Source organism: Ixodes scapularis, unplaced genomic scaffold (genome assembly GCF_016920785.2).
Source record: "Ixodes scapularis isolate PalLabHiFi unplaced genomic scaffold, ASM1692078v2 PGA_scaffold1__304_contigs__length_218370807, whole genome shotgun sequence".
Taxonomy (NCBI): Eukaryota; Metazoa; Arthropoda; class Arachnida; order Ixodida; family Ixodidae; genus Ixodes; species Ixodes scapularis.
In genome coordinates this window covers 152,427,756-152,443,266 of record NW_024609846.1, presented here as the reverse complement: position 1 = coordinate 152,443,266, position 15,511 = coordinate 152,427,756, and the positions used below count along the sequence as shown (strand labels likewise).

The 15,511-nt window shown below is 46.1% G+C and overlaps 1 protein-coding gene across 1 annotated transcript in view; it reads right to left on the bottom strand.

The window, feature by feature from the left end:
• The window catches only part of LOC8030083 (probable E3 ubiquitin-protein ligase DTX2), a 35,351-nt gene extending 29,301 nt beyond the window's left edge, over positions 1-6,050 (bottom strand). Inside the window, exons 1-2 of the mRNA XM_029995582.4 lie at positions 5,639-6,050; positions 5,421-5,578 (exon numbers count right to left, since the gene is read on the bottom strand). Of these exons, the coding sequence (XP_029851442.2) occupies positions 5,421-5,578; positions 5,639-5,879 (399 nt within the window). The 5' untranslated portion in view covers positions 5,880-6,050. The remainder of the gene's footprint in view (positions 1-5,420; positions 5,579-5,638) is intronic.
• Between the last annotated feature and the right edge of the window lie 9,461 nt (positions 6,051-15,511).

Genomic DNA, 15,511 nt, shown 5'->3' with positions numbered 1-15,511 from the left:
CTTCCGTGCCTTCGATTGATATCCTAGGAAACAAAAAGACCTTTACGTAGCGTTTCGCACGGCATGACAAAATGCTGCAGCCAAGGTATGTACTACAAGGCCCGTGCTGGCACCCTCTTCGGTGGGCAGATCAGGAATAGAGAAGGTCGTGGCTTAGCCAACCTAAGCACATGACTATGATGAACACTGGTAGCACATAATCGAACTAGGTCAAGTGGCTGCTTGTCCTAGCTGCGAGTTGAGGGCACCTCATTATTTCTTTTTACGCCTGCAATTGCGTGGAGAGAGAAACAAATGCATATTTCGTAGTTTACGAATGCCAAAAACTAAATCTGGAAGCCGCCATGCAAAACATTACTGCACCACCCTCCTAAGATTGACCAGCTAGCCTGAGCACTCACTACGCTTGCAGTTTTTAAAAATATAAACAATATAATTAAATGCAAAGGTGCAAGAGAGCTGGAACACGAATGATGAAAATAATCCACGGACCACGCGGATTTTTTCGGTCGCGCACCAGTCACCTAGTTGTGTTTGGAGATTTGTGTTTGTCCTTTGTCCCTCTTGTTCCCCTTCCCCAGGGATTATTTTCATCATAAACATTCTATGTGTAGTACGAGCTGTTTTCTGTATTAGTAATAGTAGCTAGACTTTGGCTAGATGGATGAATGAATGGATGCTAGCAGCTGTACTCTTTGTATCTGGAGGTACCTTGCGCCACCTAGCCTTGAAACCTTTCTTACACTTCCTATGAAAATTTTGCCCCAAACTTTTGTCTGTCGTTAGACTGCATAATGCATTAATTTTGTGCACAATTTCACCACTTCCCTAGATCTCTTTCACCAATCCTCCAACATCCTCTTGGGGATTGCAACGCCCTTGTCATCCATTCTTCCATCCTTGCCTGCAAACCCTCGAGCCATATCTGTTGATTTGGCTGGCATGCCAAATCACAGGAAGCCAGCCCCGTGCATTTTCCTGTCTTGTTTTCCCCTTGGCGTACGGAATGCCGCATATCCATTTCCCCCTTGCATTATGTCCTAGATTTCAATAACCCTGTTCTAGCTTCAAATAACGAAGAGCTCCCTTGTGAATTATTCTACCAATGTTCCTTCCTTATTTCCCGATTTCGTGCCCTATGCATAGCCAGAGCCGATTTCCCCCCCCCCCCCCCCCCCCCCCCCGAGTTCTTTCCTCCTGCGTGCTCCTCTCGGCATCTTGTAGTTCTTTTCTCGCAGAGAACGTCAGACTTCACACATAATACCGTATTGCCCAAAAACAGACCGGGCACTATGAGTCCTTTCTATATTACAGCGTCAGCTGTTAGTGGGCTGTTCCTCGGTTTTTTGACGGTGCGAGCGTAAATGAAAAGCTTCCCCGCTAAATTTAGCGGAAAATTTCATGTCACAAGACCTATGCACCCATTCAGTTTCCCTGCTAAAGAAGGGATCGGTGGCCGAGTGGTCTAGTGCACACCAGCTCGGAGCACGTGGAGCGAAAGCTTGCGCTGCAGAACCCAGGGATCCTGGGTTCAATCCCCAACCCTGCCCGTTTCGATCTGGATCAGCATCGTACCGGCATGAGGTGTATCACTACTGCGTGGTGCACGTTAAAGGGGCACCGACACATCAAAATCGTAATTTATTTTATTATCCGAAACGACTGAAAATGATTCCGGGACATTACCCTCAAAATTCGAAACTTGGGAATTCAGTATTTGTGAACTAAAAAAACAATTTCCAAATGCCGAACTTGAAGTTCCCGCGCGATTCGCGCCAGCGCAGTGAGTCAAATTTTGCGGTCTCCTGCGACTCGACTTTCTTTCGGACCTCCGCACCACGCTGTGAAGCAAAGCGCCGTTGCTACCGCGACCCGAAGAGAGGAGGAGGTGAGCAGGCGGGATAGAAGGGAGCCGACGCGAGGAAAACCCGGTCTTCCCCGACTCAGCGATAAGCCTCTGCTCGAGCGCCGCCAAGGTTTCCGAGCGAGAACACAAATTCAGGAAGCGACATCACACCGAAATCTGATTTTTGGTATCTCAAAAAGAAAGGCCGTAGTGCGTTCGTCATTGCGTTAAAAAACATGTTTTACGATTGCCGTTATTAAATGTTATAGAAATGTCGCCTACGAAGCTTCCAAATTTCCTGATTTTTGACGTCATCGATCAAAAGAAGCAAGGATGTTAGCACGCGAAATGTAAACGCCAAAAATAAAAAGGCGCGCGCGCGCGCAGGAAAATTTTTTTTCGCGATGCGATTTTTTTTGCGTGTCTATGACTACAACTTGCATCGTTTCAGACAATAAAAAAGAATATGACCTTTGGGGTGTCAGTGCCCCTTTAAAGGCCCCAGGCTAGCAGTCATACTGCACTGGCTAAATTGCTTATCTACAGTGGGTAACAATGTCGTCATGTTCTGGCAGACTAAACTCCTGCTGTATAAACAGCTAATTATTAATTTGTTTGTTGTTTTTTCCCCGCTAAATTTGTAGGAAAAATGGATGTCATGTGACCTATGCACCAGTTCAGTTTCCCCGCTAAATTTAGATGAAAAATTCACGTCACAAGGCCTATGCACCAATTCAGTTTCCCTGCTAAAGAAGGGATTGGTGGCCGAGAAGGCTAGTGCACACCAGCTCGGAGCATGTGGAGCGAAAGCTTGCGCTGCAGAACCCAGGGATCTTGGGTTCAATCCCCAACCCTGCCCGTTTCGATCTGGATGAGCACCGTACCGGTGTGCGGTCGTGTATCACTACTCCGTGGTGCACGTTAAAGACCCCAGGCTAGCAGTGATACTGCACTGGCTAAATTGCTTATCTACAGTGGGTAACAATGTTGTCATGTTCTGGCAGACTAAACTCCTGCTGTGTAAACAGCTAACGACTAATTTGTTTGTTCTGTTTTTTCCCCGCTAAATTTTCGGAAAAATGGATGTCATGTGAACTATCCACCAATTCAGCTTCCCCAATTGCGGAAAAATTGATGTCATGCGACCTTTGCACTTATTCAGTTTCCCTGCTAAATTTGGCGACAAAATTGATATCACATGACCTGACATCACGGGACCCACAGACAAATTCAGTTTTCCCGCTAAATTTAGCGGAAAAATTGATGTCACAAGACCTTTGCCCAATTCAGTTTCCCGGTTGAATTTAGCATAAAAATTGGTGTCCATGACCTATGCACAAATTCAACTTCCTAGCTAAATTTTGCATAAAAATTCACGTCACAAAACCTATGCACCAATTCAGTTTCCCTGCTAAATTTGTCAGGAAAATTGACGTCACGTGAACTATATGCACAACTCAGTTTTACGCTGAAATTGACGAGAAAACGCATCACAACTTAAAATCATTCATTCATCAACAATGTATCGACGCTAAACCAACGCAATGTCATTTTAATATCAAATCACACCATGATGCACGATGGGCACAATGTCCATCAATCGTCATCTTCATATCGTCGAATAAGCAGCACAGCCGACCTTGTCTAAATTCCTCACGTCATGTGATCGTCGCGCTATTTTTCCCCAAACAACTTCCCATCAATTGCAATTCCCTACTGTCTTATGCTTCATAATGAATAAATTTTATTTCCCTCTCTTTAGCATATTTTCTTCCTGTCCTTCTAAACATTGTCTGCCCTCATTCAGTTATACTCCAAGATGGAGCTCTAGATGGACCTGGGCCAACCCGAAATTCTGAGCCCAGCCCCACGGGGCAGGCACCCTGCATTGTTCCCAGGCCAGGGTTGAACACGAAACAGCAGCAGTTTTTTCTGAGCAGATTGAGCGCATCGACAATTTCCCAGAACTCCTATGAATTTGGGAGTCGATGCTCAATACCGCCGCTCTTTGGGGAGGTATGTGCTTTATCTTCCACTGTCAAGGCACCCCCAGCCGGGTCGGCTTAGGCCTCGCAAGCTTTTTCGAGTTGTAGGTGATTTTAGGAAGTTAAAACTTGGTGTAAATTAGTATCTGGCAGGTGTGAGAATGGGATTTTGCACCCATCAATACAGTATCGTAATCAAATTTGATAATGTGTGTTATGACATTCGAATTGCCTGATGTTTTGAATGCATAGGGTTCCGAGATTTTTGATTAACAATTAAAAATAAATAAAAACCTATGTTTTTCTTTTGCTGAAGTGACTTTTGCAGAGATTTTTACTTTATAGATCTACTTCAGTCCGTGTGAATCACTACACATTTCACACGGGAACACATTTTGAGGGATGCCGTTGTTTTCTCGACTTGCATATGAGGAAAACTGCACACTGCTATGTTTTTGGGAGCACTAAGGAAACCGCTCGAGAACGCCCTACTCGACCCAGGGATCAGAACCGTGTCTTGAGGCATCAGGCGGGTCGTGGCCTCCACCGAGGGGCCCAAATCCAAGGATAACACCTTTCAGGAGCCACAAGAAAATTTGGTACCCCCAGCATTTGTAAGAAGAGACACCGATGTGCACGCATTTGTGTGTGTCGGTGTTGCGTTTTGGTGCAAGCGGCAAGAGCGTAGACAGTTTGCATCAGACACCAGCGCGTGGCAAGAGCGGCTATGGGTTGCATCAACTGCACCTCGCCGAAGGAACATGGGGCGATTGCGTCAGCCGTGCCCGCGCCGCGAACACCATGTAAACGTTTGAATTTTAGGGAAGGCTCCTTTCTTTCAGCGGGATTTCTTGCCCTTACAGGGCTAAAATACGTGGGTTCAGAGATCCCGAAGACACCAACCTAACTGTCGACCAGCTCCTTGTACGTTCACTGTACATAAAAGTTCCACTTACCGCAAAATAGCGTGGAAGCATTCACTTCAGTCAAGCGCCTATTATAACATTTGCCAAGCTTGGGAATTCTGAAAATTATACGTTAAGCGCTAGATTTGACCGGACAAGCAGCCATGTCTAGATCAACCCAGTTTTTAGTGAAGGTGGGGTGGGCGCTCCCTCGGTATTTTAGAGCAAGTGGTCCCACTCCAGGCATGGTTCCTCGGGCACTATGCGATCAGCGGTGCTATGATCGTTCACCAGCTCGCCTTAGTATATCAGTCTTCATGTGCTTAGGGTGATGACACCTGACAATTTCGTTTCAAACGCCTTTTTTTTTTCTTCTGGAGCACGAGCTTGTGACATTTACTGTGCTAATAATAAGGCCGCACTTTGTTTTCGGCTATTTATTTGTTTTCCACGCGAACGCGTGCAGTGGATCATGGGTATTACAAGGAATGTCATCACCCTGAATGGAAGGACATTGAGGCATTCTGCACAGAACAAGAGGAGCTTTCAGTGTTCCCTGGCTGAAGACAGTCGGACAGTCGGCCACGAGCAGGACCGACCAAATCCAGGCGTCCCACCGAGGCACGGACGCCGGTGGACGCCAACGGCTCTGGCGGAGGCCCCGAGGACGGCGCGAAGGCTCACCTGCAACCGAAGCTTTTCGATGAGGCAGACGAGCGGCGTGCTGTAGGTGTACCAGGTGGCCTTGTTGTTGGCCAGCCACTGCCAGGAAACGCCTTGGGCGGGAGCACTGTCCGGCGGGTACAGCATACGACGCACCGTCGATCCTGCCGCTGAGGAGCCTGCGGCGGAAAGGCGTCGATCCCGGCCTGCTAGCGGCCCGCCAGCCGACGTCGTCTTACCCTGGTCCTCAGCGAAGATCTGTCGCATGCTGACCACGTCGACCGAGTGAGGTTTGATGCCCGGCGCGTTGACAAACACGACCGTGCCACCGGGCTGGCCCCGAGCCTTTTCGAACTGCTCGCAAACTTCCGCCGGGTAGGGCAGCCAGGTGCCGGAGAAGCGCAGGTACTCCCACACGGCCACCGATCTCGGTCCCGCTGGGATTGCGGAGCAGGCCATGCGCGGATGTCTATTCCCCATATGAAACACGACCAGCACAGCGAGATCGAACTGCACAAACGCTAGAACACAGCGTGACAGCTACCACCGGCTCTGACGGCTCCGTGTATGACACACGGAAGAACCCCATTCCCATTACTCCCATTACCCACTGAATTGGCTAAAGCTTTGGCTAAAGTGACAAAAGTGTGTGGCTACTGGCTTAATGAATGGATGGATGGATGAATACGGCTGAGCCCTTTGGATCGGGCGGTAGCTTACGCCACCTAGCCATTTTGTTTTACCATTTAAGCTTAGAATATTTAAATGTGAAATCTATATTCACTCCGCAGTGAACCTCAAATAAGCGCACGCCCTCTCGCGGCGCGCGCGAGGGATCTTCGTACACAAATTTGTAGCGCGCTTTTTGACCGACCTTGTGGTTGCCTTGATAAAGCCTTGATATAGTGGCGCCATTCATTGTTGTGGAAATGCTCGAGACACGTGCTGCGCGCCACTTATGGGGAGAACATGGCGTCTGAAATCCAGCTCAGTGCTGCCCAACGTTAGTGCTGCCACTGCTGCGCGCTGTGCCGCCATGATCTTCCCCAGGGCTACACGTTGCGCTGATGCCTCGTGCATCGGCGCACCTTGCGCTACTTTTGAAACATGAAGGGGCTTTATGCCTTGAGGCTCTCTACTGCCCTTTACCTCGCTGTTGAGACCTCAAGCGCCTTTGTTGATGTGCGATGGCCGCCCCAGCTGGGGTGGTTTGGTGAGAATGGTGAGAATTAACGTAAGATGCAAAAGCGTGCTACAAGGTATGCTCAGGCTAGTTAGTTCAGTAGCCGAAAAATTGCTGAAAAACTTGATAAAGTGCCCAGCGAGTGACGATGTGCCCAAGAACCCGCAGTAAAAAAATGTGTGTCGTTCCGTACTTACACAAGATTTTCTAAAGAGAATAGGACAAAGAGCAGAAGTCAATTGAAGTCATTCTTTCTGCTCCAGAGGATCTGTCTGCCCTCTGCAGGAAGGTGAACAAGATCGAGGAAGAGAGGATATATTGCACAAAGAAGCACCGACAGCCTTTCGTTAACTGTCAAGAATGCGTCGTGTGACAGGTTCTACATTGTACAAACCGAATGGTGCATTAATGACACCGATTAAGGGAACATCAGTATAATGTAACAAACCAAATCTCCGGTAATCTGGGATTTAGCTGCCGTGACTGTGGATGCACCCGACTACAAAAAAACAAAATACTCAAAAGGAATGGTGGCAAACTAACTCGTAGACAGACTTGCGACAACCAAGTAGACAAACTTGCGAATGCCGGCTACCCACAGAAGATTATAATCTTCTGTGGGTAACCAGCATTCGTAAGTCTGTCTACTTGTTTTAGAAGCTATTCGACATGCAATGGTGACACGATTTAGAAAGGGCAGAATTAAAGCATGAATTCACTATTCCTCTCTTCACAATCTTCATGCCCTGTGTCATCCAACACGGGGGATGATTTGTTTTTTCTCGGGCTCCCGAATTATTGGTGTTCTCCTTTGGATAGGAGGCCAGTCCCCGGGTGGGTTGCTAGATGAGAGGAAACTGTGGGCACAAATTCCTGACTTTTCAGTGAACCCGGGAAATCCTGTATGCAAGAGGCAACGTCACAAGCCGTGAACGTTGCCGAAGGACCTGAAGAGAGGTGCTGTGGTCTTTGTATGAGGAAAAAAAAAGCGATTGGATCAAGAAAGCGAGAGTAACCGGTTTTGTTGGGCCACGCTCCTACACTTTACAGACAGGACGGAACAGGATCTACAGGAGAAACCTCCGTCATTTGTTGAAGACGTCCAAGGCATTCTATGGTTGCCTGGATAATGATACCGTTTCACCAAAGCAGCCCTCCTGGCGACCACAACAATCCACAAACTTGGCTGCCCCCGGAGGCTCTGCAGCCGCCACAACCGCACAGTATTCCAGATGCAACCCAGCATTCCACGCATCCATCACCAGAATTGCCGGCTTCGATAGATGAGGCTCCGACACTTTAAATGTCATCAAGAAGCAGATGTGCACCATATCTAACTTACAACGAAACATTTGAACAAGTTCCCTAGTTTCTTTTGTGTGTTTATCTTTTATTTGCTTTATTCAATTCCTTTTTTTCTATTGTTTCTGCCTTCTGCTTGTGTGTAAGTGCTTAATGGTATATATATATATATATGGTATCTTAAATTTTTTTTTTCTTTCTCCAAAGACCAGAAGATGTGTCGGATATACGTGGGGGGGGCTCAAGCAACAGCTGGGAGCGAGGCGTGAGCTCATGACATAAAGCCACGAGCGCCAGCTCTCTTCTGGTATCCATGCCTAGTGGACTCTCAATTATTACAGTGAAGAGCGCTGCTAGGCCCAATGTTCTTCACCATCCCATCATCGTTATCATCGCACATGCATCTAGTCAGCAAGCCCTCATCACCTACGAAATTGCTCATCTACATCTGAGATACCAGGCAGACTAACTTCCGGCTGTATAAACATAGTACACACACAATTATAATCACCCGCAACATCAACCTGCACCTTTACCTACAAGCTCCATTTTAACATTGTCGTGCATCTTGAACATATATCGGCCAATAATCACCCTTACTAGAGGCGGCACTGCGTGGATCTCTACGGTACAGGCTGTCACCTTTCCGTGGTGCCGTGGCTGTTCTGAGTCATTAAAGATTACTATTCTACTATTACTATTGCAGTGGCATTAGCTAACGGGACCAGACGAGTCCTGTTGTGGCAAATTGACATATCATCACTGTCTGGGCCCTTCGTTGATCCCCAAACGAGGATATTGTCCATGTGACATACAACACCGTTGAGGCCCTTGAGGATGTTGCTCATGCATCGCTGAAAGTGCTCGGGGGTGGAGCAGATTCTAAAGAATAAATGGTTGAAGCAAAGGTGATTGAAGGGTGTGAGGTGGTCAGCATTTTGATTTTTTTGCTTAGAGAAATTTTCCGGAGCCCTGAGGTTGCGTTCATCTTCGAGAACCAGGTGGCTCTTTGTAGAATCCCGAGGGTGTGTTCCACAAACTTGTTTAGTTCCCTGTAATCCATGCAGATCCGTAGTGTCCCTGACGGTTTAGGTATATACCAGCACGCCGAGGTGTGGGTTTTGTTATGGGGACGATTACGCCAATTTTTTAAATCCGTAGAAGCTGATTGTCTTCTCGTACAGAGGTATCGGTACTCGCCGAAAAGACACGAGAGCGAACGGAGTGGAATTTGGTTGCAGCGAGATGTCACGCTCCTGTTGCAATTTGCCTAGACCTTGGAGGAACTCGGGAAAGTCTTTCTCAATGTAACACCAACACCTCCTTGAGTGACTTGAACAGCCCAAAATGGCTTTCCAGAGGGTGCGGTGCAGAGGAGAGGAAGAGTGTGGAGGTCTTCGACGCTCTCTTGACCATTTAGCTCGAAATTGAGCCGGACCTGTCCTGATATGCGGAGGGTCTTTCCATCAGGTCCCTGAAATCGACGCTTCGTGTGTTTTAGGGGGACGTACTCAAAAAGCGCAAGCACTGTCGTTTCGAGATGACAGTTTTGCCTGCTCCCGTATCAATCTTGAAGACCAAGCTTTTATTTCGACTAATGAGGAGACTTCTCAGATCGATGAGATCTGGTCTACCGCCGTTCGAGGTCCCCACTTGCATCAGCTGGCAAACAGCCGAATAATGGCCCTTCTCTCTACTCTTACTGCATGCGGGCTTTTTTTGCTTGGCACCAAGATTTTTCACGACGCCCTTTACTGCACCAGCCACAAAATCGAGCTTGTTTAGTTTTGGTGGTATACCTTCTGTAGACCAGTTTCGCGTCTTGGGCAGTGACTTGGCGTCAGAGCCATACTTAGCCGGCCAATTCTCTTTTGCTTGCAGGGCATCCACTGCGGCATTTTCGGTAGGTTCGCCTACTCGGAGCTGTGCATGCTGTTGCTGGACAGTTTCGATCTGACAAGCTATAATTAAGGCCTTCAAAAGCTCTAGGCTGGGGTTGAGCTGGAGTGCTTGCGACACCTCATGATTCTTGACGACTACGACTAACCTGTCTCAGATTAACCGGAGTTCCCCATAGTTGCAAGTGTTCACAAATGCATGAAGAGCTGTAGCGAAATCTTTGAGGGACTCGCCATCTAATGCTAAATTACCCAGGCATTGAGGAGAATACGGGGAATTTAGGTCTATGCGGCCACAAGTGCTGGCATCTGCAGCATTGCCTGTTCTAAAGAAAAAGCCTAAAAGAAAAGGCATTTGGCACACATGTTCGTCAACGCTTTGTTTTGGTCACTTACTTCGAATCTATTATATGGGGAAGGCAAGCCTGTGCAGCACATAGATTTACATTCCCAGCATTCTCCTCGATGCTTGGGTAATTTAGTGACAGGTCCTCCGGATTCTGGTGTTGATATTGTGCCCGTTTGAAGAAAATGTTTTGTCGAGGTACAAGGCAGTTCTTGTAGCTCTAGAGCACCGCATCAAAGTTTTTCTCCTCGTCGGACGTCGGCTTAAATGCGTTAAAGGTGCCTTCTGCCTTGGGGGCCCATGAGGTATACCAATGTGCAGACTTGACACTCCTTTGGATGGTTGCAAAATCCTGAAGCAGCACGGTAGTGCAGGAGCCACTTCTTCCATTGGTGCCAGTCTGACAGCGACGAAAATCTGAACGGGTTAGGTGGAGTTATTTGGAATGAAGCCATATGTTCACTGTCACTTGGCTTGGACCATCTGGGTTCGAAGGAGCCATTTCCGTCAGTAGTATATGTCGTAGAGGCCAGGTCAGGGTTCCCAGAACAGGGACAGTGGTGTGCTGATGTGTCATTCAGAAGAAATTTGGTCAACACATGCCACAAATTTTGACACCATATGTTTGGCAATGTCTAGCCTAGCACGAGGCAAGAGCCCTTTATTTTCTTTTATGAGCTGTACATATATACAGTGGGAGTACAGTGCCATTAAGTCTGTATCGTGCAAGGGCTTTACGCAAATTGTTAATTCACATGTGCCTTCACGAGACTGGTGGACACATCATTAAGGTATATATAAAGTGCTACTGCAGTCACCTGCAAGAGTGGTGATGCCAGGAGTCAAAACTACTTCGAGGCCATTGTGAGAAATGAACACGTCGACCACCCGGAAGCCACAAATGAACAGAGGCTTGGAGATACAGCCATTGGTTCAAGCAGTGGACACAAACTGAGACCATTGAACCTGAAGAATTTCATTCAGCAGAAGAAATCATTGCGAAGTTCACAGGACGTACCTAATTGAAATGCTATATGTAGAGCCACTGCACGTCATTTGGAACAATGAAACATGGAATGGTGAATGCACAATGCTCTCCAGGCTTTTGGAGTTAAGGGGGCACTGAAGTCATTTTTGAAAGAAGGTCATTTTTGATCTAATATTCTTTAAAATGTGTTATTTCCCACATATACCAAGTCCTATATTACAAAACCGCTCACTCATCTAAAGGCAATAGACAAACAATTGGACTCCTTTTTCTCGCGGACTACATGGTGTAGACCAATGAAAGCCCTATAATACGCACAGATTCCAAATCATTTTATTATAACTCGTTTCGAAGAGAGTCTGATAAGACTCTCTTCGTCGGATAAGCCTCCTCTTTTTTCCCGCGGGCGAAGCCATCGCTTGCAACTCGCCCACAAGCGCCCTTCGTCAACCACTTCACTCAGAAGAAAATTCTTCCCAAAAAGGGCGTGTCGCGATCCTTGAACACGCTTTTAACGAGGAAAAAAAGCTACGCACGGTTGTGGTTTCGGGTTAGTTGGGATGCTTAGAGCGTCCAGATTGAGTTGTCGCCACAAAAGGACAATCTCAGAATCGACTTCAGTGCCCCTTTAAGAGAAGCAGTAACCATTCACCTGACATCTGAAGGTTGGCATATTGAATGCTTCACCAGAAAAAAGTGGAGGGAAATGAGGGAATATTGGCTGCTCTGAAGCCACTAGAAGAAGCAACAATCAACACTGGAGCTGATACCTACCCAATGTTTTCAGCCCAGATGCACATCCTGTAGTATAGTATCCTTGCGTGTATGAACCCCATCAGCCAGCAGACCGTGACTTCCTCAAGTGCTTTGAGACAACAAGATTTCCCAACTACAAATTTGACCAAGTAGCAAGCTTGACAATATTCCTAGACCCAAAATTCAAGGCACTGGTCTACAAAGAGGACAGGTAGATAGGGAACTGGCTGAAGAGCCTCGAGGTTGAGGAGGCAAAACAAATTTCTGAGACACAGAGAAGTGCAGAGGTGTCCTCGGCATCAACAGCCCCTGAAGTTCCTTCCACGTGAACACTGTGGCAAAACTTGGTCATCCTCATTAAACAAAAGCAGCATTCAGTGCCATAAGCTGAAAAGGGTGCTAAGAGATACCCCCTGTTGGCTCGAATTGCAAGGAGGTGCCTGGCTGTATGAGCCATGAGCGTGTCTAGCGAGTGCCTTTTTTCAGCATGTGGGGAATTGTCACCAGCAGGAGAACATCACTGCTTTCAGAACTTGTTGCATACAAATCTTTACAATAACATTCAGTAACTTTACTCCTTGAGTGGTGTTTTACTTATTGATCTTCTATCAGCTTTTTTACCAGTCATATGTGTGTGACATTTTTTTTATTGCAATAAAGTTAACCTTTTAATATTTATGTTCCTGAAAGAGATTCTTAGTTGTGAGTTGACAGAATATTCTAATTTAATTTGCATCAAATAGAAAATATTGGCATTAAAAAGTATTCTATTCGATTTGCAACTTTTACTATCCAATTCAAAAGATTTTAATATTCACACACCTCTCAAAATTCCAATTGCTTGTAAAAGTCACAATTTTTAACAAGTAGTTTTATCAGCTTTTAAATATCCTGCCTGATGAATGCCGTTAGAAAGTTTCACTCCAGTAACTAAATTGTTTTCTTCCAGAATAATTAAGTTGTTTCCGACACGCCACCCGCACCTAAAGTGCAACTTTCTTAAAGGCCGACATACAACCTCGGTTTTCCGCAGGGAAGATAATCCTCTTAGCGCTCCCCTCTTCTGGGCTTCGAGGGGTGCCACGCTGGGGCAAGGTAAAAAGTGAAGAGGATATAGGAAAGGAGGAGGCGGGCAAGAGTGGAAAGTGTTAAAGTGTACGTCGGCCTTTAATTAACTTTCAAACTCCTTAATCTCGGTTTCACTTTTTGGCATCAAATCTCGGTTCAGGAAAACTATCACTTGATAATTAATTGATGTGGGGAGCCAGTTTTTAAGTTACCATACTGAAATTTTGTAAGGAGCATGGCTGTGAGCTTAGTTTATGCATTTTCATAGTCTCTTTTGTTGAGAAAGGGTGCACTTTCAACCAATGCATGCATTATAAACTTTTTTTCTACATTTTTTATTAAAAATTATACAATTTTAGCCATTATATCATATATAGCCATTATACCATATTCAATAGCCATTATGCTGTATTACATTTTCTAAGCAATAGCCAAGTCCTTCAATTAGCTAATGATCACACAACTTCTTTGTAATGCTCTATGGAAGAGCTTGGTACGCGACCAGGCGTGGCGTTGGCATCGACAAAGGGGTTAGAAGCTGCCAATCTAGCCTGCACTGCTGGGAAAATGGCAAACCGAAAGTGTTGGAATTTTGAACCTCCTTTGAATGAGCCATCTATAAATCAAGGTAACACGTCATTGCACCGACATTGTTTGTCATGCAAGCATCTTCGGCTCTGTACACTCAACCAACTGCTCAATCTTGTACAACTGCAACAATCTCCAAAATAATATCATTTTTATTCCTTTTTCGTCTCAAAACGACCTTTCAATACCCCCCTCACCAACGAAATTCAGTGCCATGAGTAGCACCATCTAGTAAAGACACTGCAAGCAAGTACGCTCCATTGCCTAACTCTTTTTCGCTTGCAAAAGCATTTTCTTTTAAAACAACCTTAAAAAAACTTATTTGTAAGTTCTCTTATTAGAGATCAATAAAGAATGACCGATGCTTGCATACAGCAATCAAATACAGGCGTAACAAAATTTTGATGCATGATGAAACTGTTTTCGAAAACTACTTGTAATCGGGAATTTTGGTCTCCTTGCACCACAGGCCTTCTTATTCTAATCTCTTGATGCATAATCAATGATCGGGACACAAGTGCTCTATCCACAAGAATCCAGCTGTTTGCATGAAATATCTTAATAACGCTCCCCAGAAAAACCTGCATCAGTTTGAATTTATCTGGAAAACTCCGATGACTGAAATCATGAGGGCAAAAAGCTCCCAAGACTTAGCGCCGGGTCATCGATTCTATGCAGCGGTCGCCCCAATGTCCCAACTATGAACAGTTTAGCGTCAACGTCCTTCCAGGACACGGGATCAATTTTGCTGCATTATGAGGTCCCAAACAGCAGCAAATCCAAGAGCGGCGGCGAGCCAGCCAAGACTCATTGGACCTTGCTACAGTGAAGAGGCGGCAGTGTTTTCAGAACAGGAGATACCATATCCTGCATGTTTCGCATAGACATAGCTCACAATGCAACTGGCTTTCTGCAATATTTTGGTGCCAGTTTTGGACAACATTATTTCTTCCTATTCACAAGCTTAACGAAATTGGAATAAGAAAATTTAGCATAGATACATTAGAGATTAAAAACTGCAACACGTTCCGGGCAAGTGTTGGAGGCAGAGTCTCCATTGCATTCTTGTTGTCGACTGTAAACCGCGGCTACGACGTTGCACCACTGCAGTGGCACTACTGTCGGCATGGCACATGCGCAGGTGCTTTTCCTCATGTAAATTTAGTTTCTGCACCCACACAGTGCCCACACCTAGTGTGGGCAAATGCGGGCTTCTTAGTAAGCAGCGCATAGGCTCATAGGGGCTATTCACTGGATGCCATATTCGTGGGTGCTGTTTAGGGCGCAGGCTTAGGACGAGCTCGCGTTACAGGAAACGTTAAGTGATTTTTGCCTTCGTTAAAAACTACTTAGAATCACCCCCCAATGTTAATAACAAAATAAAATGGCCTTAGTTTTTCTTTCTAGTCAATTACAGTCGGCAAACAATATTAGAGAAATCTGAGCATCGTTCATCCCCTCAACTCGGAGCCAGAACAAGTGGCCACGTGACCTGGTGTCTATCCTATGTTGACAACGTTAATCATAGCCACGCACTGGGGTTGGCAAAGTAGAACACGCGGGCCGAGCTCCAGGCGTTGTTAGAGTTTGGCTATACTCACTACCGCAGTCGTTGGACACGAGCTAATACCCGAGCGTCCACCGAGCCATTGCTTGTTACAAGCCAAACTCGAGTGCTCATGCAGTTTTCATGTCCAATTCATGAGCCGCGCTCGACTGTTGTCAGGCAAGTGGTTTGGATACTACAATTACGTCGTCAAGCTTTGCAAAGGCAAGACTGAAAAGTTGTTTTATTTTTGCAATTTCACCATAACTATTCTGAATCAGTGGTGGTTTGTGCGAGTATACTTGGGCCAGACTAGGACTGGTCAACTCTGCAATGTCACGACCATTCCAACCCGATATCATTCCACGACCCCTTTAATAGGTTGCCAAGACCGGCAATCTTGGTTTGAAATGCACGTTGAAAAAGAACCATGGAAG